We start from the raw sequence: 26,642 nt of genomic DNA, 5'->3' as shown, positions 1-26,642 counted from the left end.
GACGGCGTCCTCCGGTGCTCTGCGCCCTGATTGGCTGGCCGGGCTGCTCGCTGACTGGCTGCGGCGGACGCCTCGCGGGCCCGTGGCGATGGAGTCGGCGGCGGTCGAGGGGTGACCGCGGGCTCCGGGACGCGGGGGTCGCCGTCCGGGTGCTCCGCTCACACCCGAAGCGAGCGCGCCGCGGGCCGCTCGGCCTGGGGCGGCTGGCGAGCTCGGCGCCGCCATGCCGGCCGGCAGCAGCGAGGCGGACGGCGTCCTCAGCTATCAGGTAGGGCCCCGCCTCCCGCCCCTCCCCGGGGTTCGGCCTCCCGGTCGTCGGGCCCACCCCTCGTTGCTTCAGCCCGGGAGCCGGGGCTTGCCGGGCCACTCCCTGAGGGCGACCCGGGAGGGCCGGTCCGCGACGTCGGGGGGGCGCAGTGAGAGGGTGACCTTGGGCCGCACCGGGAGCCTGCTCCGTCTGTGCCGCATCCCTGGGTGCCGCCGAGCTGCCCTGAGGGCCGGCGGGCGGTGACCTCGTCCTTCCCGGCTCTTAACCGGCCAGGAGAGGCCACCATGCCTACCCGGCACGCGGGGGCCAAAGAAAGGGTAGACAGGGACCTCGCTCCGGTGGGGGCAGTCTGGTCTTTGTTTTGTTTTGATTTGATTTTCCCTTGGGTGCTTCCACAGAGGAGCAAGTGGAAGGCGGCCGAGGCTGGGACTCGCATTGCCCCAGAGAATGCAGACCAGGACAGGTGCCGGGGAGGGGAGCGCGGATGGGGCAGGAACAGGTGTTTATTTAGGGAGTAAGAGTCGGATTTCAGTATCTGGTAGGTAATGCAAGGGGGAGGGGAAGGCATGGCTAATGTCAGGAAGCGCAAGGGACCAACACAAACAGTAGGTTCTCTCATTGGAAGTGAGCCCTCCTGCAGACGTGGTGGCCTGGTGCTGGTGGCTGGCCCAGACTGCTAAAATAGGAATGGTAGGTAGGGTTGGTTTTGCTCCCCCACGGGGATGCTTGCAGGACCACAGAGCTTGCGTCTGTGACTGGTCATTCTCTGCAAAAGCACCATTCTTGTGTGCTGGTGATGGGGGTCAAATTCTCTCACTCTGTGCCCCCTTCCCTGTGCTGAGGAGATGGTGGGATTGCTGACCTGGGAAGAGGGGCTTGCGGGAAGGGTGAGGGGAGTCGAGGTTGAGGTAGAGGCTAGGAAAGGGATGATGGACCCGCTCAGGGAGGATGACAGGTTTTTGAAACAAATACCAAGTTGACGTCACCCATGGTTTCCAGGAGGTGGCAGGGAAGACTTGCAGAGTTTGTAACAAAGTGGGCATCGGACGCCAGTTTCTCTCCTTTTCTTCTCGTTCATGATTTGTTACCGTGCTGTTAGGACACCTTTTCTTTGCTCAGTTGAAAAGGAAATGATAGTCAAGCTTTTATTATTTGCCTTAGCTTGAAAGGCAGAGAGAAGGAGAGCTAGAGAGCTCCCTTGGTGGGCCCATTCCCCAAAATGCTGACAACACCCTGGGCTGGGCCGGGCCAGGTCAATCCAAAGCCAGGAGGTGCGAAAACTCCATCTGGACCTCCTAAGTGGGTGGCAGGCACCTGTGTCGGTGACCAGCACCTGCTGCCTCCCAGGGTGCAGGATTCTGAAAGTCCAGATCTGGACCCAGGCACTCTGACACAGGACTCGACAGCAAGCAGCACAGCGCACGGCCACCCTGGCATCTCAGATCTTAGACAGTCTTTCTGGATCTAATCCTGTCAAGGCCTGCTGTGTGTTCCTCCCCTGGGATTCGGTGCTAGGCAGCAGTTGGTAGCGTTCTTGCCTTCCTGAAGCTTCCCGTCTAGTGGGAAAAGAGAAAGAAGAACCAGTTTTGAAAATTATATAATCACCCAGTCATAAATGGAGACGTGCTTTGAAAGAAAGAGAACCAGTTCTGTGTGTGTATAAACACTGGTTGCAGCTTTACTGTCGGATCAGAGAAGGTTTTGCTAAGGAAGAACTTCTTGGCAGAGATCTGAAGGATGACTAAATGCCCACAGAGGGAGAAGGGAGGTGAAAGGGCTGTGGAAACGGCAAAGTCAGAAGTGCTGCGGCAGGAGAGGGCATGTCTGGCTGCAGGACCTGAAGGCCGGCCATGCCAGGGAGCCCACACCGAGGATTCTGGTTGTTCCAGGGAACATCAGGGATGCTATTGGAGGGGGTTAAGCAGGAGAGAGAAACAGGGCAGGAGATGGAGGGTGCAAGACAGCATGGATGAGATCACCAGCAGATTTGCCCTTTCGAAGCTTTCCTTGGGGCTGGCATTGTGGGCCAGTAGGTGAAGCTGCTGCGTACAACGCCAGCATCCCATATGGGTGCCGGTTCAAGTCTCACCTGCTCCACTTCCAATCCATTTCCTTGCCAATGCACATGGAAAAGCAGTGGAAGATGACCCGAGTGCTTGGGCCTCTGCCAGCCAGGTGGGAGACGCCGAGTTCCTGGCTCTGGCTGTGGCCCAGACTCAGGCAGCCATTGTGGTCATTTGGAGAGTGAACCAGCAAGATCTCTCTCTCCTTTCCTCCCTGCCTCTGTTCAGAGAGAACAGGCTGGAACAATGTGCTTCACATGTAGAAAGTATGCAGGCTATGTTCCTGAGAACAGTAAGACCTGCAGGCTTCCACGGGTTAGCAATAGGTAATAAGCTGCTGTTATGACCCCACTGGACCCAGTGGCTTCACTTTTGATCCTGTTCCCTGTGAATGAAGTGTGTGTGTGTGAGGGGGCGGGGAGGACAGGGTGGGACTTTGGTGCAGCAGATAAGTCACCACTTGGGAAACCCTGTCAAGGTGCTGGGCCTAGTCACAACTGCTCTGCTTCCGAATCCGCTTCCTGCTAACGCACCTGGGGAGCCGTGGATGCTGGCTCACACGCTCGAGTTCCTGCTGCCCCTGTGAGATATCTGGATGGAACTCCCGGCTACTGGCTGTGGCCTACCTTGGCTCTGGCTGTCACCACTGTTTGGGAAGTAAACTGGGTCTCTCTGCTTTTCAATTAAAATGAAAATCTTGAAAAAACAAACAGCCAACAAACATGCGCATCAGATTAATGTCCTAGCCCGTCTTCCCTGCATGTTTTAAAATAAAATTCAAGCGGGCCCAGTGCAATGGCCTAGCAGCTAAAGTCCTCACCCTGAATGCGCCGGAATTCCATGTGGGTGCTGATTCTAATCCCGGCACCTCCACTTCCCACCCGGTTCCCTGCTTGTGGCCTGGGAAAGCAGTCAAAGACGGCCCAAAGCCTTGGAACCCTGCACTCACGTGGGAGACCCAGGAGAGCTCCTGGCTCCTGGCTTTGGATTGGCTCAGCTTCAGCCATTGCAGCTGCTTGAGTTGTGAATCATGGAATATCTTTCTCTCTGTCTCTCCTCCTCTCTGTACATTTGACCTCCTCCCCCATCCATTCCTTCATATGGTCCTGTTTTCTCTTCTGAATATCAAAATAGCTAAAACCTTCTTGTTTTAATTTTCTTACCTTCTGACATAGAAGTTCCATGAGGGTTAGGGACCAAGCTCAAAATCTTGTCTGTCGCAGTGTGGGCTGCTGGAAGCCACATCCAGAGCCAAGGTGCCCGGAGCAGCCGTCACTCATGCTTGGTGGCACAAGGCGCTGCCTTCACAGCTGCTCTGCCCTTGCTCAGGTGTGGCCGCTGGACAGTCCCCACCCATCCTCTCCACCCTGAGTGCGCTGAGACGGCATGGAGTTCTGTCGACATTCATCACTCCGTCTCGGCAGCTCACAGCATCTCCCGGGTCCAGTCATTTCTCCCACTCCTGTCTTGCGGGCTGTCCACGTCTGTCTCCGGGTCGCTTGTGTTGTTGCTGGTGAGCTGACGTGTTACCTCCTGCTGCTTGTGCTGTGCTGTTTGCTGTGCAGCATCCCACTTGTAGATGTTGCAAATGCATCTTGAGGAAACCGAGACGTACAGGGGTTAGTAGTGTCTTCCAAGTGGCAGAGCTGTCTGTGGCTCAGCTGGACCGCCTCTCTCCAGAGGACATGCCCTTCCTTGTGTGCGTTGCAGCAGCCATGTCTTTGGCATCTCAGTCTGTGCCCGGCAAGTGCCTGAGAAGTGCTTGGCAAGGTGCACCAAGGCTGTGTTAGACTGGGAAGAGACCCGGCTGAGAGAGACCAGCTAGGGAGCTGGAGGTGTCGTTTTGGCTGAGCTAATGACCTCTGGAGGCGGTTATTTAAATTTGGAGTCCGTGAACTCTTAGGGAGAGAGTAGAGTTAGGGAACTAAGCTCAGGCGGTTGTCAGGGGAGTGCTGTGCTTTAGACTGGAGCTCGGAGCCCCTTGAAGCTTCGCGATTTGCTCAGTCAGCACGTTGAGAAGCAAGCAGAAGGAAATGCTGGCGGAGAGGATGGAGAGATTGACATCCTCTGACTCTGAGCCAAGCAGTTCTGGGAACCAAAGAGCGGTTCAGGGAGCTGCAAGGGGCAGAGGGGAGAAAAGTAAGCGTGGGAAGTTCCCAAGGCCTTTTGTAGGCACCCCAAATGGAAACTCCTGTCGAAATCTCCAGCTCTGGTGCCTGGTGACTGGGACCTGCTGGAGTTGAGCACGCACTTACCGAGTCATCAATGACTGACTTGCAGAGAAAGAACAACCTCTGAGGGTCATGGTCCGTGAATATCTGTGCGATGTTAGGGAGAAGAAGCAATAACCAGACACAGCAGGGTGTGACCCACGGTCTGCCACCCCCTGTTGGCACTCAGCGGGTGTTCTTGCGAGGATTGGGGAGTTTAGGGCATTCTCTTCCTCTGGCACCACCGGCTATTCTTGGGAGCAAGACTTGGTGGGCAGTGCGTGCTACAAATTTACTTCCTTCCTATCCTGGAGATAATGGGTGTAGTTTATGGCTCGCCTTGGCAGGGTTCGCAGTAGTCAGCCAGGTGCAGGAAAGCTACTGTATTTGTTCTGAGGGCGCTGCTAGGTAGCAGCAACAATTCCCAGGCAATGGTTGTTTCCCATAATGTAGCAGCAAGTTTATTCTGGTGTTGATAGTTAAGAAGTCATAATGTATGCGCAGTACTAGCCTGTATTGCTTCAGTGACACATTGACCACAGGTTTACCGGCTGACACGGTGCACATTTGGCATCTGACCGTTGCAGGTGCCATTCGGGCCTCACTGCAGGGCTGTGTCCTTCTGGAGGGTTGTTTTGGCTTTCCATCTTTGAGGGAATGCCTGCATCGCTTGACCCATGATTCCCTGCCTCCATCCTTCCTTCTCTCCTCATGACCAGAAACTTAGTGTCTCGTAGTTAATTTAGCATCTCCGGTTCCTGCCTGTGTCCCTATACATCTGTCCCTGCTCTTCTGCCTGTCCCTTCCATTTCGAAGGCTCCTTGCGATTACGGAGATTGCCTGGTGTTGACATAATCCAGGATAATCTCTTTATTGTAAGGTAACTGAAGAGCAAACATTTCCTTCTGCAACCTTCATGCCCCCTTTGCCCTTCAAGGAAATACTCACAAATTCTAGGGGTGGGATGTGTACTGCTTTGGGGGACTGCTGTTCTCTCCAGCACAGTGTACTAACCACATAGTGTTCAGTGGCACTGTAGGCCGCGAGCAGGCTGCTGCCGGGTCAGCGTGGCAGGCTCCTGGGGACGCGGGAGCTCCAGACTGCCGAGCAGAGGCAGTGTGGGGCGGCGGCGCAGGTTCTCATGGAGTCTGCTTTTCTGCTGTGGAGTGCCTATACTCAGGGAGCGACGGGGGGCATTAGAAAGTTGGGGAGCCGTGGGGCAGGTTCAGGGGCTCTGCTGGAGGCAGAGGGAGACGGAAATGAGTGAGGAGATGGAACATGAGGGTTCCGGAACACTAAGGATCGAAGCAGGTACTGGTAGGGATCTTGGGCTGTTTTCACCGTGGGTGTTAATCCATGGTGACGTGACCGGAGTCCTCCACAGTTGCCCGGGTTCTTTCAGTTTGCAGTGTTAGCATGTGGTGTGAGGAGCAGCAGACAGGTTTGAGTTGGAATTTTTCCCTGAGTGCTTGTGAGCAGTTACAAACCCTTAAGATTCTTTTGAGGTTTTGGGCCCGGCGCAGTGGCGCAGTGGCGCAGTGGCGCAGTGGCGCAGTGGCGCAGTGGCGCAGTGGTTAAGGTCCTCACCTTGCACGCCCGGGATCCCATATGGGCACCAGTTCTATCCCGGCAGCCCCGCTTCCCTTCCAGCTCCCTGCCTGTGGCCCGGGAGAGCAGTTGAGGATGGCCCAAAAGCTTTGGGACCCTGCACCTGCGTGGGAGACCCGGAGGAGGCTCCTGGCTTCGGATCGGCATAGCATCAGCTGTTGCGCTCACTTGGGGAGTGAATCATCGGACGGAAGATCTTCCTCTCTGTCTCTCCTCTCTGTATATCCGCCTTTCCAATAAAAAAATAATAAAAATAAATCTTTAAAAAAAAGATTCTTTTGAGGTTTTGTGAAGCACAATGCTAGGTATGCAGCAAACGCTCACGAGGTATTTGTCGGTACTGTCGTACTAGTTGTATTGATTTATATTTGCTGCCTAGACGCCCAGGACATCATCTCTGTATTTGCTGATTTAAAAGTGGTTTGGGGCCCAGCGGCGTGGCCTAGCGGCTAAAGTCCTCGCCTTGAACGCACCAGGATCCCATATGCACGCCAGTTCTAATCCCGGCAGCTCCACTTCCCATCCAGCTCCCTGCTTGTGGCCTGGGAAAGCAGTCAAGGACGGCACAAAGCTTTGGGACCCTGCACCCGTGTGGGAGACCCGGAAGAAGTTCCTGGCTCATGGCTTCGGATCGGCATAGCATCGGCCGTTGCGCTCACTTGGGGAGTGAATCATTGGAGGGAAGATCTTCCTGTCTGTCTCTCCTCCTCTCTATATATCTGACTTTCCAATAAATAAATAAAATCTTTAAAAAAAAAAGTGGTTTGATGGGGCAAAACATTGGATCTCTAGGGAAATGAATGCAAGGGATCTTTGAGGTAAAAAGTCAGGAACCTACCGTCAGAAAAGAGGTGGGATTGAGCTGTGCAGGTGCGCATTCCGACAGGTCCAGGGTGGATGTGCAGGAGGGGTGTGTGAGAGGGGGGTGCTGTCCACTCCTCACTTTTCCACTCCTCGCAGCTGTGTCTGCCTCCAGGGCCTGGAGCCCATGGGGAGGACAGAGCTGCCCTGCCTCTTCTGATTGGCTACTCAGCCAGAGTTCATTCATTTTTCAAGGTTCAAAATAATACTTCCTCAAGGCCTATCTTGCAGTTTCATTGTCGCATGTGCCTTTCATCCACTATGTCTAACTTGACCTTGTGAAGTAAGGTACCCCAAGTCAGTGTGCGTTTAGTAGTGGGTCATTGTCAGCAAGACAGAAGGAAGAACAGAAAAGAGGATACATAGAAATAGCACGTTTTTCTCTGCGTTTCCCTTTTCATCGCTTTCCTCCTATCTGTCTTTTCCTTTTTCTTTTTAGATTATATAATGTGATTCTCATGATTCAAATCTTTGAGTCACAAGCCTTTTCAGACGAATTTTATGCGCGCTGTTAGAAAATGCACATTCGCATATGTTACCACAGATCCTTGAATGTCACCTGCAGGTCCCCTGGAAATCCGCAGAACCCAGGGTGAGAAGCCCCCTGCACCAGAGGAAGTACTAGCCAATAAACAAGGACTCGGGGCAGACCCAGATCAAGGAAGCCTAACGTTCCTTTATTTTCAGTTTTAATGATTTCAAACAGACTTTGCATATGCTAGAAATGTATGGAGCCTTTCCAGCAAAGCAGACAGATTTGCAGAATGACTCATGTACCCATAGCTCGGCTTCAGAACTGAACACGTCATCTCGTTCCATCTGTGTCTCCATTCATCCGCCAGATCCCAGACATCTTAACCATTTTATCACAACTTCAGTGTGTCACTCAGGATTAAAAGCCTTTTAAAAATATCGTTAACTGCTATATCACAAGATTATGCAGCTTTTAAAAGTAACAATTATCCCTTAATAGAACCAAACATCGCTTCAGTTGTTTAAGTTTCTGTGCCATATAATTCTTCTTCTATGTGAATGTTTGGTTTATTTGAACCAGGATCCAAATAAGAACCATACAGTCACTTTTTTTTTTCCAAGCCATACTTTTTCAGTGTTTTGGCGAATGGCTCCCCTTACCCAATTCCCTCCCGCTCTTTTTTTTTTTTTTTTTTAAACAAAGAAGATACAGTTATTCGGAGGTGTGGGCTTTCGTTGGCCAATCTAAATGAAAGAGACTAATGAAGTCAGTTTGCCAGGTGAATATTTTTGACGCTCGACCTCGCTTGCTCTTTCTTGTGTGGCTTGCTTATTGGTGGACTCAGCCCACGTTTGGAATCCCAGCATGCTCTGCACTGTGTCAGGTGTCTGAGGACATAACCAAGTGTTGCGAATGGTGGAGCCCTTGCTGTAAAAACAAGTGGGAAAGCCAACGTGAATGATTCTTCTTATGTATTATATACTCAACATAAGGTTTTATGAGAAAGTAATAAATATCAAATAAAAAGTTCACAAAACTATGCATTCACCGACATTTATCCATGATGTGTTGAGTGCAAGATAAATAGTCTATGCATGAAACTCAGTTACCTGCCTTCCTGGGACATAAGACAATTGGAAGCTACTGACAGTGGGTAAGCTACCGCGCTGGGCTGTGAGAGAACACAGGGTGGCATATATGTGGTTGCTGCTGTCAGCAACTGCATGATCTAAAAGGTAAGCAAATACTGAATAAATCTGGAACGAAGCCAGATTATTTTCCACTTAAAGCGTATATCTTAGAAAGCATGCCAGAACGTAGCTGGGTATGCTCCGTCCTGTTGTGTTGACCCCAAGTCCCTAAGGAGGAGAGGGGCACACTGCTGCCAGAGGGGCAAGTGGCCATTTTGCATAACAGCGTTTTATAAATGTGAGAAAAAGTAAGATTCCCATTGTGATATTTTATATATGCAATTTTCACTTTCATTTGTAAACATTTCAGTATGTATGTCCGAGGGATGATTCCTTAAAAATTAAATATATCACCTAAAGGGAAAATGAATTTTTAAGTATCCTGAAAGTTCTAGTTAGTGTTCAAATTTACAGTTGTCATATAGGTTTCATATGTGTATATGCATATAAATATACATATATCCTTTGTATGTGTTAGTGTGTATACATACACTTTATCTGTTTAGAACAGATTTGTGTTCACAGTGAAACTGAATGGCGGGTACAGAGGTTTCCCTCCTCTTGCTGAGCCCACACCTGCGCTGTCTCTCACTGTGAGCGTCGTCAGCAGAGTGGTCCCAGCCATTGAAGGATAGGCATTCAGTCACCACTGTAAGGCCCAGCCGGTGTGGGTGAGGGGCGGCTCCCTGCCTGGCCAGCAGGGACAGCTCCACCAAGGTCGAAGGGAGCCTGTAACACCCTAGAAGGCACATTTCTTTTGTCCCCCAAAATCCCACCTCCACAGCCCCCTAATAAAAGCAATCCCTCACATCCCCTGGGTGCGTCTTCCCTGGCCTGCTGTCTGTACCAGACCAGCGAGCCTCGCCCAGGAGTGCTCCCAATAAAGCTTCTTTTAAGCTGAGCTCTGTTCTGTGTGGATTTCTGGTTCTGAACATGAATTCCAACCTTACGATCATTCTCGCCCAACATCCACAGTTTGCATCCGGGTTCACTTTTGGTGTTGGGCGTGGTCAAAAGTATCTTGACATACGAATATTCATATGAGTATTTTAACTGCCCTGGGAAATTCCCCTTCCCCCTGGGAACTGCTGATGGTTTTACTGTCTCCGTAGATTTGTCTTCCAGAATGCTGTGCAGTTGGAAACACACACAGCTTTTTCAGATTGGCTTGTTTTACTTCATGGTATGCATTTACGGTTCTCCCAGGTTTTGATGGCTTATTTGTTTTCAGTCCTGAGTAATATTCCATCACCCTATGGCTCCAGCACAGTCTGTCCACTCACCTTGCTAAAGGATACCTTGATTCTTTCCACGTTTTGGCGATTATGAATAAAGCTGCTCTCAACATCTGTGTTCAGGTTTTTGTGTGGACATAAGTTTTCAGTTCTTGTGGGTAAATACCAGGGAGCTTGATTGTCGGATCATATGGTAAAAATGTGTTCCATTTTGTAAGAAACGTCTGTACCGTTTTGCATCCCCGCCAGCCGTGAGCAGGAGTTTGTCTTCAGCCTGTGGTGGAGCTGGCGTCCTGGCTCTTGGCCACCATAGTAGTTGTGCGGCTAACTGAAAGACAAACAGCAACCAAAAAAACACCACACACTTTTCCAGTTGGTTTCTTGGGATCAGGATCCAAATGAAATTCACATGCTGCAGCTGGATCGCCGTCTCCTTGAACCTAGCTCTACTGAAGATGGAGTTTTGAAATGTTGCCATCTAAGTGTTAACGCTAAGTAGCCCATGCTACTGGCTGGGCTTTTTTTTTTTTTGCCTAGGCCTTTTGTGTGGCCAGAATCTGGATTTTGTTGATTATTTTTCCACGGTGCTGTTTTTCATGGAACTCTGTTTCACTGTATTTTCAGTAAATTAGCATTTCGAGTTAGAGACTTGATTAGATTGAGGAACAATTTATTTGATCATATTGTCTCATGGTTGATGGTATGGTCTCCCATGAGGAGCTGTGTAATTCTTTTATTTTTTTCTGTGATGTTAGCAAGACTGTTAAAAAATTATTACAACCCATTAGGGTTTGCAAAATGACAAGGCTCTGTGACTCCTTTTTTTATTTATTTTCTTCCATTGTGAGAAAATTTTCTCATCTAGTCTGTGGTACCATTTTGTGGTATAATTTAAGCTGGCAAGTCAAGGTAAATTATTTGCTAGCTTTCAAACGAATGAATTGGTTTATTTATGTTATCCTCCAGTGGTGACTAATTAATTTTTGTAGTAATGTGAACTCATGAATCTAAACATATTTGATATACCCAATCTCTTGCAGATATTACCATTATTGTCCTATTTTTGGCAGAGTATCTCTTTAAATTTTCCCCTGAGTTCTTTTAAGAATTTCACGCGTTTTGTTTTTATTTGAAAGCCAAAGGGACAGATGGCAACTTTTCTCACCTGTTCACGCCACAAATCTGACAGCAGCCAGGAATTGGCCTGTCTGCAGGCAGAGGACCCACTCCAGCCGGCTCTCCCTTGTGGATGGCAGGGCTCCAAACACTTGAGCCTCCCAGGGGGCGCGTCATCGCGAAGCTGGAGCAGAAGCCGAGTAGAAGGGATTCACACCAAGCCACATGCTCCCCTAAGGGATGCAACTGTCCCAAGCAGCTACTTGACTCCTTGGTCCTTCTGACATGACGAGACACTAGCTGCCTTTGGGAACCTCCTTACTACCTGATATATCAGCAGATTTAGTCTCCTCTTGTACAGCTGCTGACTCACACCTGAGATGCCCCCATCCTTCAAGGAACAGCATTTTAAGAGACCACAATCTGGGTGCTGATGATACTCAATGCTACTGTTTTTTGTTTTTTTTTTTTTTGTTTTTTTTTTCACTAGGCTTTATAAGTGCACACAGCAAGAAAATATAAATTCATACATTTAAAAGCTTTTAAAGATAGAAATATTATTTCTTGTTGATATTTCCAGTGTGAATTCAGGACTCCCTGGCTTTTGTTTTCCTCCTATCTTGAAATTGATTCCTGTTTCTGTCCTGCTGAGCATCCCAGTTCCACAACAGAATTAGGGTGCAGAGTGAACTCATTTATTCTTTTTTTTTTAATTTATTAATTTTTATTGGAAAGGCAGATTTACAGAGAAGAAGAGACACAGAGAAAGATCTTTGTCCATTTATTTACTCCCCAAGTGGCCTCAACGGAGGAGCTGAGCCAATCTGAAGCCAAGAGCCATTAGCTGCTGCTGCTTCTTCTTCTTTTTTTTAATGTATATATTTTTTTAAATTTGAAAGTCAGATGTACAGAGAGGAGGAGAGATAGAAAGGAAGATCTTCCATCTGATGATTCACTCCCCAAGAGGCTGCAAGGGCCAGAGCTGTGCCGATCCAAAGCCAGGAGCCAGGAACCTTCTGGGTCTCCCACACGGTTGCAGGGTCCCAAGGCACTGGGCCTTCCTCTGCTGCTTTCCCAGGTCACAAGCAGGGAGCTAGATGGAAGTGGAGCAGCTGACACAGAAAGTAATGTCCATGGGGGATGTTGGCACTTCAGGCAGATGACTAGCTTGCTGTGTCACTGCACTGGCCCCTATTAATGTTACTTTTAATGATTCAGGGTCTTGTAAGGGCTTAAAATGTTAGATGCCATGGTAGTCCTTTTAACAACGCTTTGTTGAGTACTTTGTGAAAAATCTGTGCTGAGTGCTGGTGAAGAAGGCACATACAGTCCCTGACTCAAGGAGCAGAAAGAGTGCTTCTCACTGAGGGAGGGTTGCAGTGTGATGTGTAGATGCAGAAATATTGGGGGGCGGGGGACCAGGCTTAGCTTGGGTATCTGGGATGGGGCCAGTTAGAGGAGACTGCCTAGGAAGCGCATTTAAGCTGAGATGAAGGAGGCGATGTGTGTCAGGTGCTGCTGGTGGGAGAGTAACGCTCAGTGAACGAGGTAGGGGCGGTCCCACATCTGGGAAAAACGTCCAGGACAGTCGACAGGGCCAGAGGGGGTGGGATAGAGGGGATGAGAGGTGTTTGAATTTGGGTGAAATCTCAGAGCAAGACCGGCAGGTTCTTGGTAGACATTCAATACGTGTGGAGCCAATGAATAAATGAGCTTGGAATTTCAAACATGGGCTAAGAAGTGAGGGTTCTTGGGGCTGGTGTTGTGGCCCAACAGGTCAGGCTACTGCGTGACACGCCGGTACCCCATGTCGGAGTGCTGTTCTGTGTCTAGTTCAGCTCCCCTGTTACTCACGCGGGAGGCCCAGCTGGAGTTCTGAGCTCCTGGCTTTAGCCTGTCCCCACCCCGGCTGTTGGGGACTGAAACAGTGGTTGGAAGAGTTCTTCCACTTTCATTTGTTACTCTGCCTTTCAAACAAATAAGTTTTTTTTAAAGTGTATTTATTTTTATTGGAAAGATAGATCTGTAGAGAGAAGGAGAGACAGAAAGAAAGATCTTTTCACTGGTTCACTCCCCAGATGGCTGCATTGACTGGAGCTGAGCTTATCTGAAGCCAGGAGCCACATCTCCCATGTGGTTTAGGGTCCCAAGGCATCGGGACTGTCCTCCACTGCATTCCCAGGTCATAAGCAGCTTGCTGAATGGAAAGTGGGGCAGCTGGGACACAGATCAACAGCTGGGTGGGATGTAGACATTTAGAGGAGGGGGATCAGCCAGCTGAGCCATCAGGCTGGGCCCTGGCTGCAAGGCATTGGAGAGGTTTAGTAAAGGAATGACGGTGCTGTGGGTGGAAATATATGAACACAAGGTATTAATTGTAGAAAGAAGATTAGTTTGATTTTAGACACAGAGATCTTGGTCTAGTGTCTACCGAGAACTGAGCCACACAGTTCCAGATGCTGTTTGAAATGATGAGACTCAAGCAAGGGAGACAGCAGCTGGAGAGCTGTTCCCTGGGCCCTGCAGTCACAGGAGGGTGAGCGTGGAGTGAGGCTAGAAGCCCTGATCAGAGGGGCAGAACGGGGGATTTCATGAATGCTGTGGTCAACAGCCTCAAATGTGCAGAGGGTCACAAATGACAAATGCCACCACCTTCTACAGTCTTACTGGTGGAGTGGGGGCAGTGAGGAAGGTGTGTATTTTGTACTCACAGGCCCTGGGCTCAGTCCTAGCTTAGCCTTTTACCACTGTTGGGACCTTGTGCAGTAGTTCCGGAATCGGAATGTTCTCTGCCTCTCAGGTTCATGACTGATCACTTGTATTTGCATCTCAGAAGTTATTGTATCTCTCTTTGTCTATCCTTTTCTCTGTACATCTGCCTTTCTAATTTTAGAAATAAAGTTACTGTGAGATTCACATTTCAAAATACAGGTAGACCATTATTTCCTCCCCTCCCAACCTCCCACACACATGTCCAGTGTCTCTAAAGGGACTTCCTTGGGTGTTTGTATGTGTTACTGCGACTTATGGTTTATTCGTGTTTCAACAGAGAGCAGACGAAGAGGCTGTGGTGGACCAGGGCGGCACCAGTACCATTCTTAATATCCACTATGAGAAGGAGGAGTTGGAAGGTGAGTCCTGGGTAGGGGTCAGAGGATGGGGAGGGGAATGGACCCGGGTGGGTCTGCCTGCAGTCCTCGCTCTTCCCCAGGGCAAGGATCGTTTTATCTCTGTTAGCCTCAGTGTCCTCATCTGCCAAATAAAAATGGAGCTATGATACCAGCGCTGCCTGACAGCGCTGTCTTGTTGCCTGGGAGGCAGTGCTGTGAGCAGTGTCACGTCCAGTGTGGACACTCACGAGTAACTCATTCCCTGAGGCTGTGAAGCACCTGACCCTTGACAACTGCCTGGAAGTGTAACTATAGATAGAAAACCACCACTCATTGTAACATCTCAGGTTTGCTGTATAACCATCTTATCCCATGTCCCGTATTAGCTCTTCCTAGCCTGATCTCATCTGAACAAGGGAAGGGATAACAGAAGCCCATCTGTAACATACTCTTTTTATTTTAAAGACTTATTTTATTTTTATTGGAAAGTAAGATATATAAGAGCAAGAGAGAGCGGAAGATCTTCTGTTCTCTGATTCACTTGCCAGTGCCTGCGATGGCCCGTGCTGCACCAATTCAAAGCCAAGAGCCTGGAGCTTCTTCCAGGTCTCCCACGTGTGTGCAGGGTCCCAAGGCTTTGGGCCGTCCTCGACTGCTTTCCCAGGCCACAGGCAGGGAGCTAGATGGGAAGAAGGGACTCTGGGATTAGAACTGGCATCCATATGGGATCCTGGCTTGCAAGGTGAGGATGTTAGCTGTTAGGATACTGCACTGGGCCCATGTGACATAGTCTTTCAAGAACTCACAGTGCAAGGTTCTGTCAAACTCTAGCCAGTAAAAGGGGAGGAAGTAGCACTTTGATTGACAGGCCCTGTCCAGTTTACCCTCTTAAAGACCCTTCCTACTGTCTGCACTCCCCAACCTTCCTGCCTAACCAGAGTTTGGTAGCCTGCTTCCCCATTTCCCAGGGGACCTACTTGGAGCTCTTGCTGTGGCTTCCTGGTTTGATTAGGGAAGGCATGTGTCTAGCCCAGGTGGCCAGAGAAGGCACGTTGGGCCCCAGAGCCTTGCTCAAGTCCCTTGCAGCAGCCCCTGGATGGTTGCTGACCAGGACACAGCAGCACTGTGCTACCTGGGGCTGCGGGCGGGCCTTCTCTGCGCTCTTGCTTATTCCGTGGTGGGTTTGTCATCCAAGCTGCAGGGCCCCCGGGGGGAGGCACTTGGCCTTCAGAAGGGGAGCAGCTGCAGAGCTGACTCAGCTTCCACAGTCGTTACCAGAACTGATGTGGGTGGCTCTGGGAAGGTCACTGGTGTTTGGGTATATCAGGGTTAAGTTTTCCAGAGTATTTTGAACTGATGTGGGGTTCAGCCATGAGGGCAAGTGGGGAAAAGAAAGGATGTGTGCTGATAGGTTCCCATTTATCCAGTGCCCCCGTGCATTCGGTGCTAGAGTAGTCCCCTTTTACAGGCTGCCTTCTTCCTCTTCGTAGCACCGCCACTGAGCAGGTGCCATCACTGTTCTACACGGGGGAGTCTGCACTGGGCTTCTGCTCTGCCCATCCTGCAAGCACTGCTCACGGGGAGGACACCCTCCCGCGCTAACCACCCATCCTTGGGAGTCCTATCTTGTCATGTCAACATCTTAAGTGTCTTCTTAAAGATTAATTCAGTCGTGCTAGTTTTGTGGCATAGTGGCTAAGGCCTGCAGTGCTGGCACTCTGTGTAAGCACCAGTTTCCATCCTGGTTACTCCGTGTCCAGTCCGCCTCCTTGTTAATACCCTGGAAAAGCAGTGGAGGATGGCCCAAGAACTTGAGAGCCCTTGTACCCATGTGGGAGACCCAGATGAAGCTCATGGCTTTCGCCTGGCCCAGTGCTGATCAGTGCAACCATTTGGGAGTGAACCATTTGGGAATAGAAGACCTCTCTGTCTTTTCTTCTGTGTATGTGTATGTAGAACTCTGCCTTTCAAATTCAAAAATAAAATATATATTTTAAAAATTAATTCAAGTAGTTTAAGCATTTATTTTCTTATTTGAAAGGTACAAATAGATATGTAGAAAGAGACAGAGATCTTACTGATCCTTCATGCCCTCAAAGGCAGCAGTAGCTAGGACTGGGCTGGGCTGAAACCAGGAGTTAGAAATTCAGCCCAGGTCTCCCTTGGGGGTGGCAGGGATGTCACTGCTAACTCTTAGGGTGTACATTAGCAGGAAGCTGGGATTGGGAGCAGTGCCAGGACTTGAAGCAAGGCCCTCTGATGTGAAATGCAGGCATCTTAACCACCACCCCAGGGGCTGGTCCCCATGGAAACATTGTAATCTGTTGCTTCAGCCCTTCTTCCTGTCTGGATAATTCTGTGTGTCTGTCTCTCCCCATCATTACGCCTTTAGGGCCCATGTTCTAACCTTCATTTTTGGTTTTTGTCCTCCTGTGAACACCCCCTGGACCTTTGCTCCCAGCAAGGAAGTAACCATTCATGAGCATGCTTGTCTCCTTGGAAGTAGAATAATAAGCCTGGACAGGCGCTTCTGGTTCCCGCAGTCAGGGTTCCATCCGCAGTAGCTCCTGAGTCACTGGCAGCAGGACCAGCTTCTCCTGGTGACACAGTATCTACCTTCCTGGAAGCCAATCAGATGACACCTGCTTCTGGGGACTCTGGCACCAGGGGAACTCAGGACAATTGCTTTAATCAGAGGAATGGCTTTTTCCATTTTTTTTTTTCTGGCAGGTCACTAATAGCTGATTAACAACTTGATTTATGATTCCTGTAGGAAGCTTAATGCCTTCTAATATTTTCTTTTTAAACAAAGGTGAGAGCCAGTTGACCATTTTACAGCTGAAAAAAAGAAAGACTTGCATCTGTTCCACGTGTTAGATTCGCCTTTGTGGTTGTTGACTGACCCAGCCGCTCAGCTCAGAGGAACCTTGTGCCCTTTGGCAGGTTCTAGTGACGTCTGAGTGAGCGCCTGGCGCGTGGTGCCCGGGTACTGCGCTGGGCCTTGGGCACCCAGTCACCATACGCAGGGTGGGGTATGCTGTGATTATTCTCCTGCTTGGTGAGGTTTGGCACGAGTTTACTAATGATTGTTCTCTGTATGGGATAAAATCTTGCCTTCTAAACATATACACCCAAATTATATCTTTCTCATCAGTTTTACTAAATCAGAATACTTTATTTATACAGAGCCCAAAAGACTAGGTTTGACACTCTGACTGCAAAAAGAGTGGGAAATTGTCTGGGAGGAGATGGGGTTGGGTAAGTTAGACGTAGGTGAGACAGCCCGAGCCTGTGACTGGCGAAGTGACCACAGGGTTAAAGGAGTGAGGTCACTGGCCTAGAAATCAGGGTCGGCTTCCTGACAGTTGCTTGGACCTTCTTAGAAGAAAGCATCTTCAGCGGTACCTTCAGAACTGGCAGACGTCTGCAGGATGACTCCAGCTGTGGCTCACTCCTGCCTGGTGGGGATTTAGAAAGCAGAAACACAGCTGCTTCCTTGGCGGCCATTGACTGAACCCCCTCTGTGGTCCCTGTCTACAGCAGGAAGCAAGGACAGTGACAGGATCTGAACCACTCTGTCTCCTCTAAAGACGGGCCTAGCACAAACCTTCCCTAAGGACTCCAACTTTAGAACCTGGACTCGCCCAGTGTCTAGGCACTAGCCCAGGGTGCCTCTTGGTCTGACTTCTTTGCTTAAATCTGGTGATAACAATGAGGCCGTTAACCAATAAGGTGGCATCTAATAAAATGGGTTCAATTAACCCATGCATTGCCTCTCTAAGCTCCCAGCCTTCTTGGCAGTGTGAACCAAAGGAATAGTGGAGGCCGTTGGCTGAGTCTTTATCCTCTGGGGATTTGCAGGGGCGAGGGAGCAGGCTTGGGGGGCTGCATGGAAAGCTGAAGATCCTTCCTCAGGGAGCCATTCAGTAGCCCAGTCTAGCTCAGCCTAGGTGCGGCGAGTGTTACAGCGCCCAGGACACCAAGTGGAGGCCAGTGAGGGTTCTTCTCTAGGATGCAGGTTTCTCGTGGTCCAAGGATCCTGCATGCTCTGTCCTTGCCTTTGTAACCCCTTCCTCCTCATTTCCTTCTCCGCTTTTCCATCCTGCTCTAGCCCTGCTTGCTGTCCGTGTGCCTTGGAACCAACCCTACCTGCACTCACCAAGGGGCCTGTGTGTGTGTGCATGTTCCCTTCCTCTCCCTGGATTCCCCTTCTCGCACGCCCTGCCCTGGTCTCTCCTTCTCAGGTGTCCTTCTAAGCATCTTAGCTCAAGTCTCCATTCTCCAGCCAACCCCTGCCCACATACTCTGACATTATCTTGTTTGATTCACAGCATACACTATTTGATGTGATTTTGTTCTCTGTTTTTTCTGACTAGAAAATGTGTCCTGGGGCCCTTGTGCTGCCCGCTGCTGATCCCCTGCCTTTGGGACAGAACCTGGCACAATTAGTTGCTACTGGGTTGCTGCTGATGCCACCAGAGTTCCTCTCCACAGACATAGATAGTGGGCCATTATTGGCTACTGAATGCTAATGTGGGTCCTTGATTAAGGTGATATTCAGTGTACTCATGCTTGAATTGGATGTACTTTATAGTTCACATGATCATGTCAGAGGTCAGGAATCTTGCATCTTAGCTGGTGACCTCCTCCAGCTCCAAGTTTCTGTTTCTGTCCGTTTGTAAAATGGTTATAGTGTGTTCAGAGATCTGCCTATCATAAACGCCCTGAGATGTGAGCAAGGCAGCCCAGGGCTGCCCTGAGGCAGGACGAGGGTCAGGAGTGTGACTCCATCAAAAACCAGATGGAGTTGGTCCTCCTGTGCCTGTCAGCGCTCCAAGAAATCTCTGATCATCTCCTTTCCTAATGCTGATTCTGTTCTGGAGGGCAGAACACAGCAGCGGGGCTGGGTGGGTAGAGGGGTGGAGAAGCAGGAGTTGAGCCGCACCCAAGGCACTGTGACCCCATTTGGAAGCAGGTGCAGTGTCGGGAAATCCTGTAGCAGGAGAAGGAAGGAGAGGAAGGGGTGACAGTCCCTGCTTGAGGTCTCTTTCTCTGGGCTGGCTTCCTGTGTCAGCCTTCCACCCTCGGCTTGTTCAGAGCCTTCACCTCATACGCCCTGCTCAGAACGCCCTACCCCGCCCTGGGCTCCACATGGGCTCTGTGTTCCTTCTGTGGCTGGTTCAGGTGAGAGGCCCTCTCAGGCCAGCCGGGGTGCTCCTGAGGTGGTTTCTCTCCCAGGAGAAGCCATCTGCTGATTACTGTGGCATGATGGCTGTGTGATCAGACGCTGGGGACCACATGGGAATTCTGAGAGGAGGCCAGGACACAAGGCTTGGCGCTAACTGCCAGTGAGTAGTGGGAGGTAACACAGACAGCCTTTCCTGCAAAGTGGTATATGAGAGATGTGTTTGCCTAGGGCCCTGGGGTTTTAGGCCGAGGAGATAACATATCTGATGACGGAATCAGAAATAATACTGAGAATGAAGATGCATTTGTAGTGAATCTTGGCTGAGTGGGCCAGGTCAGCCTGCAGAAAGCACAGGTACATTGGGGGATGGCAGTGTGGTTCCACCAGAGACATGTGAAGTGATGGTAGGCGTAGCAGCCAAAGCCGTGAGGAAGAGATGGGGTTCAAACCAGACTGATTCATTGTTAGGGTACATGCAGATATACCTGTCTCTAGATTCTCCCCCACTGCCCGATTGTTTATTCTGCACACACATGTGGTGTGTCCACTTTTATCTCTTTTGAGCTGATTACTGAGGTTTTGGGGAAGTCTTTTCACATTGAGGTAAAATTTGTCCTAGACTAGAAAAGAGGCTGAGGACTGAGCAAGCGCGTAGGGTCCTGAACTCATTGGAATGAGCTGTGACTAGCAGTGTTAATGTGGGGCAGAAAGAAAGCCCTGGCTTTGTCAGAGCAGAAGCGAAAGGTGTGACATCCCTACACAGTGAGTGACAAAGGGGTGCAGCTGGAGTCGTAGAGAACTGGGGTTTCATGGTTGGAAAGTTGAGAGAATGGCAATTCCTTGGAGAGAAACATGGAAGAAATGGATCTGAATATGATATGGGATGGAGGATGGTGAGTTGGCTGTGGGACACATTGAATCACTTATCGGTCAGGATTTGGGAGTCTTGTAAAAGCTTTGAATTAGAAGAATGATTAGCAGTTAAAGCAACGACTGGGGATAGAAGCACAGGGAACCTTCATTTTGTGAGCTGTGGAGGGATGGAGAAGCAGCACAGGGAGAAGGAGTTTGAGCCAGGAGGCAGAGTGGGACAGGAGCCAAGGGTGGCCAGATCACCCAACAGGCAGATGTGCTCAGAGATGGTGGCAAGCTTGGGGTGGGCTCTGGGAAGTGAGGTGGGTAGAGGAGGATGAGAGCTGATGGTTAGGGGCTGTCTGGTCCCTAGTGAGGTGGAGTCAGAAGCCACTTGAAGAGGTGGGCATTTGGCCTACTGATTATAATGCTGTTTGGGACTCCTTGGTCCCATGCCTGAGTTTGGTTCCAGTCGCCGCTCTTGACTCCAGCTGCCCACTAACATGCACTCTGGGAGCTGACAGCAGTGTCCTTGGGTCTCTGCTGCCTTGTAGGAGACCTCGGCTGAGTTTTCAGTTCCCGGATTCAGTCTAACTCTGCCCCGCATATTCCAGGCATTTGGGTAGTGAATCAGTGGGTACCACCTGTGTGTGTATTATATGTCTGCCTCACCAATAAAAGTAAGCAAATGAATGTAGAGGATTAGCACAGCTCTGGGAAGTTATCTAAGTCAGGAGAAGCCTATGAAAGGAATGTGTGGAAAGGAAAGACCAAGGGTAGTAGATGCAGCAAGAACTCCAGAGGGGTGGGAGGTGATGGGGCTGGAGCCATGCTTGTGGCCTGGCAAAGAGGAGGCACTGGGGGAGGAGAGCCAGCCAGATGGAGCTGAAGGAAGTTCACCTGAGAGGGCCCAAGTCTTCTCCCTAGAACTGAAAGCAGGCTCACTTATTCGGAGGAAGGGATTATGGGTAAGCTTGTGGATTTGAAGAGTGTGGCTAAAAACTGGGATGGTGTTCTGATGGAAGATGTGGAGAGTGGATCTGAGGCCTTGGGGACAGAAAAGCAGCAGTTGGGTAGAAACGGGGCAAGCCCAAGGCTCTGGTGTTGGGGCCCTGAAGGTACTGATTCTGGGCCTCTGGGTTGGCAGGAAGGCAGGTGCAGCAGGTGGAGGATCCAAGCAAGTAGGCTGATGGAGGGAAGAGGCATTAGGAGAGGAAGAGTGAAGAGTGATACCAGGTCACTTTTGCTTTCTTGTTCTCCTTCACGGCACAGTATGTAATTTTTTTTGGGGGGGGGTTGGTTATTTGGCCTTGTGGATAGGATACCGATTTTCCACATTGGAGTACCTGGGTTCCATATCCTGCTGTGTCTCCTGACTCTGGCTGGCTTCCTGTTAATGCAGACCCTGAGAGGCATCGATGACGGCTCTGGTAATTGTGTTCCTGGCACCCATCTGGATGGCACGCCCAGCTCCTGGCTTTGGCCCTGACCCAGCCCTGCTGTCCTGGGCACTGGGGAGCTGAAACAGCAGAGGGGAGTGTGTGCACGCTGCCTCTCAGATTAATAAAAAGTATTTTTTTGACACTAGCCTCATGTTCCTTTTTAAAAAAGATTCTTTTTATTGAAAAGGCAGATATATAAAGAAAAGAGATACAGAGAAAGATCTTTCATCCACTGGTTCACTCCCCAAGTGACCGTAATGGCTGGAGCTGAGATGATCTGAAGCCAGGAACCAGGAGCTTCTTCTGGGTTTCCCACACAGGTGCAGGGGCTCAAGGCTTTGGGCCGTCCTCGACTGTTTTCCCAGGCCACAAGCAGGGAGCAGGGTAGGATGTGGAGCAGTAAGGATATGAACCAGTGCCCATATGGGATCCTGGCACATGCAAGGCAAGGACTTTAGCCTCTAGGCTATCATGCCAGGCCCATTCCTTATGTTTTATAACTGGTCATTCCCTGTCATTCTAGATTGTATATTCTATAATACAGAAAAGAAAAAGCAAATAACAGTAGCTGATCTTAGAATATGCTTGCCGGCTGCCAAAAATTTCTTCTGGTTATTGTTTTAAGCATTTACATGCAATCATATTTACTGCTTATAAAAACCCTGCAAGTTTAGTTAGTAAACTTTTAGTATGCCTTTACAAAGACAAGTCCCAAGGGTAGGTGTTTGGCCTGCTGGTTAAGATGTTGCTTAAGGTGCGTGCATCTCAGTATTGCAGGATTGGGTTTGAGTCGCAGCTCCACTCCAAGGTGTTGGGTTAGGGTTGAGGTTAGGGTTGAGGTTAGGGTTAGGGTTGAGGTGCCAAGCGGTGGCTGGGGCACTTTGGTTCCTGCCATCATCATTGCCTCTCAGGTCTGCACTAGTGGGAAGCTAGATTGAGTTTCTGGTTCCTGGTTCTGTACCTGGGTCAACTCTGGGCGTTTGGGGAGCAAACCAGCAGATCGGGACACACACTCTTTCTGCCCTTCCTCCCGTATCCTGTCTTCCTCTCAGGTTTTTGTTCTGTTGTTGTTTTTAGAATTGAAAAATGGAAAAACTAGATGATCTCAAGAGCATGCAATTAATAAGAAGCCTGGGACCCAGGCAGACTGATTTAAACTTGAAGTGTTCTTACTCAGTTTTCTAATCTGACATTCTGCTAACACTGAGGACAAGTATCACAGAGCAATGGCATGGCCTTTTTAAAAAACCACTCAGCCACTGTGTCCTCGCAGTGCAACCGTGAAGAGAGTAAGACTTCTGTAGCCTGAAGATCACTTTTGTGCACATTATGCCAATCCCTATGAGGTTTGCTCCTGCACGCAAGGGACGAGAACTTCAGTCTGGGACCTGTATGCCTTTAGTTCCAGAAGTCTTTGAAGTTCCGTCATTGTGCACCTGTGATCAGGCTGAAGCGCTCTTGTCTTTTTCCCCGTTAACGGTGTGATGCTCCTTGGCCTGAAAGAGCCTCTCCATGGACCTTCTGTTCCTTTCCAGGTCACAGGACCCTGTATGTGGGCGTTCGGATGCCCCTGGGTCGGCAGAGCCATCGGCACCACCGCACCCACGGGCAGAAGCACCGGAGACGAGCGCGGGGCAAAGGAGCCAGCCAGGGGGAGGAAGGCCTGGAAGCCCTGGCCCACGGTAACCCCCTTGCTGGAGAGGGCAGGTGTCTGTGCCTGGGAGCTTGGGGATGCAGAAGGAGAGTGGGGTGCACTCCTGTGGTAGGGTCTTCAGAGCTTCTCTCTGGGAACAAGAAGAAATGCTGTTGATGAAAACTTAGCAGCTCTTGCCCACCCAAGTCAGTACCATGGCCAGTGAAATCATTTGCCAGAGAATTAGCCATTCTTTTTCTTTAGACTTGTTTCCTGTTTGTTGCAGGTTTTCTTTCAGGTATGTGTTAGTTATTTGATCTCTATTGTGAAATGTCCAAAGCAAGCTAATTTACAAAAGGAAAGGGTTTATTTGCTTCACGGTTGTGAAGGTCCAAGCCCAGAATCGAGCAGCCCCACTGATTTGGCCTCTTGGGAGGACAGCAGCTCGCAGTGGTGGAGCACACGCAGAAGGCTCGTGCAGCAAGTCGGGAGCAAGCAGAGAGACTGCTCCAACTAGGGCTTTTGTAGCAGCTGTTTCGTGGGAAGTCCAAGGGCAGGGACCGGCAGCCTAAGGGACCTCCCACTCGGCCCCGCCTCCTGACACCCTCCCTGGGTTAGGCTCCCACCCTCGCTTGTGGCTTTGAAGTTGAAAGAGCTCAGGCGGTGAGAAGCCAAACCACAGTCCACCATACAAAGTGGACTTAGCTCATTAACTTTTCCTCCCTTGAGACTGCTTCCACAGAATAGCTTTTTCTCCGAGAATAAAGAAATCTTTTTGATCTACACTCAGGATTTCTTTTATACAGCCCTGAAGTGAGTTGGCAGGTAGGAAACTGTGTTTCAAGTCCAAGGCTAGACACGGACCTTCCCCTGCTTGATTTCCTAGACACACCATCGCAGCGTGTTCAGTTCATTCTTGGCACCGAGGAAGATGAAGAGCATGTGCCTCACGAGCTGTTCACAGAACTGGATGAGATCTGCCTGAAGGAAGGAGAAGATGCCGAGTGGAAGGAGACTGCCAGGTAAAAGAACCGTTAGAAGTGGCCCGGCTGCAGAGCTGCTGGGGAGGGCACGGGTGTGTCTGTCGGCAAGGGACACACCCGCCGGCCTCGTGTTCTTGGGAGAAGCACAGGACTGATGCTGAAGACTCCCCTGATGGAATCTTGGTATTGATTCCATAGCCAAGGTCAACAGTGCCATGTTCAGGGTCAGTGCCATGTTACTGGTCTGCCTTGGAGACAAACAAAGCTAAATTGATTGGAGCCTAGTCTTGAAAAGGTCCACGCAGGTGTACCTTAGGACCATTTGAGTTTAATTCACTGACAGCTGCAGAAGCCTTGAGATTTTAACTTCTCTTGGACAGTGCAACACGACAGAGACTCTTGGATTTATGCTAAACTCCCTGGGGTCACTGTGTGGTAACTATACTTACCTGAGATTCAAATCCCAGAAGGGCCTCAGTGTTAACCAGAGCTATGTCCCAGCTCCTGTAGGGACTGACCAGCGAGCCTTACAAATGCTTCAAAGCCAGAACCTTGGGGATGGAGGCAATATGGGCAACTGTCAGAGCAGACTTCCAGTTGGTACGGACACGGGTCTTCCTGGATGCCCGCTGCCTGATTGATGTTTTGTAAGGGTTTGTTTGAACACAGAGGATTAAACAGGGCAGCTGCTTACTACCTGACGCCCCACTAAAACGCAATTGGTCTTTTGTCATTTGGTCTTTGCAAACTTCTGCAGGTCACACAGGTGTTGATAAAAAGAAAAATATTATCCTTTTATTACTGTGATTTGTCAGTGTGTCCTACTGATAATATCTATCTTTGATGATATATATAGTTTGATTATCTATAGAAAGTCCGAAAATAAGTGAAAAGAAAGTGAAAGTTACCTGTAATTCCACTACCCCATGGATAATGAGTGTAATATTTGGGGTCTTATGCGTATAGAAGCCAAGAGAAGAGACTTTTGGCCTTTTAGTATCAGACCCTGCAGAGGTCAGATGACACGAGCAATGGCAGCTCCCGTGGGGTGATCCGCTGCAAACCCAGTGAAGATTTTGTCAGAAGCACTCCCATTGGGGTAGCCAAGTTGCATGAGGGCTAAGACATTTTTCTTTCACAAATTTTTGTCTGAAAGTAGAAGAGAAGAAATAGGTACTGGGAGATTCTCAGATGGCCATGCTTTTCAAATTTTCTTTAAATGAAACTGGAATTGGGGCATGCGTTTGGCGCAGTGGTTAAGCTGCCTCTTGGGATGCTGGTGTCACATATTGGAGTACCTGGGCTTCAGTTTAGGCTCTGTTCTCAATCCCAGGTTCCCGCTAATGCGCACGCGGGGAGGCAGCGGGTAAAGGCTCTAGGCCCTGGATCCCATCATGGGAGACCAGAACGGAGTTCTAGACTCCCGATGTTGTGGGCATTTGGGGAGTGAACCAGTAGACTGTAGATCTCTGTCTTTGTGCACCTACCTACCTTTTAAATAAAGAATAAATAAATAAAATTTTTAAATGTCATTTTAAAAATAAACAAAAAATGGAATTAAACTGTACTGTCTTGCAGTGTTCTGAAACTCTCTTTTTTCACTTTCCAACGTCCATTGAATATACACATTACATTTTATGATGTTCAGTGCGGCTGTTCAGCTGTTTTTCTCAGCAGTGTATTTTCAAAATGTCTGCTGAAAGTTCCTGTCTACCTTTAGCATCCAGTTATTTGTAATGCTTTCAGGTGGCTGAAGTTTGAAGAAGATGTTGAGGATGGGGGAGAACGCTGGAGCAAGCCTTATGTGGCAACCCTGTCATTGCACAGCCTCTTTGAGCTAAGGAGCTGCCTTATTAACGGAACTGTCCTTCTGGATATGCGTGCAAACAGCATAGAAGAAATTTCAGGTAAGGTTAGGTGACGGAAAAGAGGAACTTCTGGGCAAATTAGAGGAAAGAAGGAAGTGCTTGTGTGTCCTCGGGCGAGTCACAGCCTTTCCTCACCTTCCAGCGAAGCCCCGCCTCACCTGTTTCACTGGCTTATTATGGACGACAAGGGACATGCCCTTAGATTCCCTTTTGTCTGCTGATTTAGTAAACAGTTGGTGACTACTATGCGCTTGATACTGTGCTAGGCACAGGGAGCAGAGGAGCGGATCTTCAAAAAGTGGAGAATGTGTTAGAAGCAGTGTATAAGGTTTCAAAACAGCTTTTTGCCTCAGAATAAACTGATTTTTAAATTTGTTTCACCGGCAACTTTTTGCAGTCCCCTTGTAGGGATGGGACCGTTGCTGCCTTCAGGGAGCTCTACCTGCTGCTGGGGAAGTGGGCCTACCTGCTGCTGGGGAAGTGGGCCTACCTGCTGCCGGGGAAGTGGGCCTGCCTGCTGCCGGGGAAGTGGGCCTGCCT

The 26,642-nt window shown here is 49.7% G+C and overlaps 1 protein-coding gene across 1 annotated transcript in view; it reads left to right on the top strand.

The window, feature by feature from the left end:
* Positions 1-215: 215 nt before the first annotated feature.
* The window catches only part of LOC121167243 (electroneutral sodium bicarbonate exchanger 1-like), a 48,868-nt gene continuing 22,441 nt past the window's right edge, over positions 216-26,642 (top strand). The window contains exons 1-5 of the mRNA XM_040996652.1: positions 216-268; positions 14,076-14,157; positions 23,154-23,300; positions 24,138-24,273; positions 25,981-26,141. Coding sequence (XP_040852586.1) covers positions 224-268; positions 14,076-14,157; positions 23,154-23,300; positions 24,138-24,273; positions 25,981-26,141 — 571 coding nt within the window. The 5' untranslated portion in view covers positions 216-223. The remainder of the gene's footprint in view (positions 269-14,075; positions 14,158-23,153; positions 23,301-24,137; positions 24,274-25,980; positions 26,142-26,642) is intronic.

Source organism: Ochotona curzoniae, unplaced genomic scaffold (assembly GCF_017591425.1).
Source record: "Ochotona curzoniae isolate NIBS_2020 unplaced genomic scaffold, NIBS_Ocur_1.0 patch35, whole genome shotgun sequence".
Taxonomy (NCBI): Eukaryota; Metazoa; Chordata; class Mammalia; order Lagomorpha; family Ochotonidae; genus Ochotona; species Ochotona curzoniae.
This window is presented reverse-complemented; position numbering and strand designations above follow the sequence as displayed.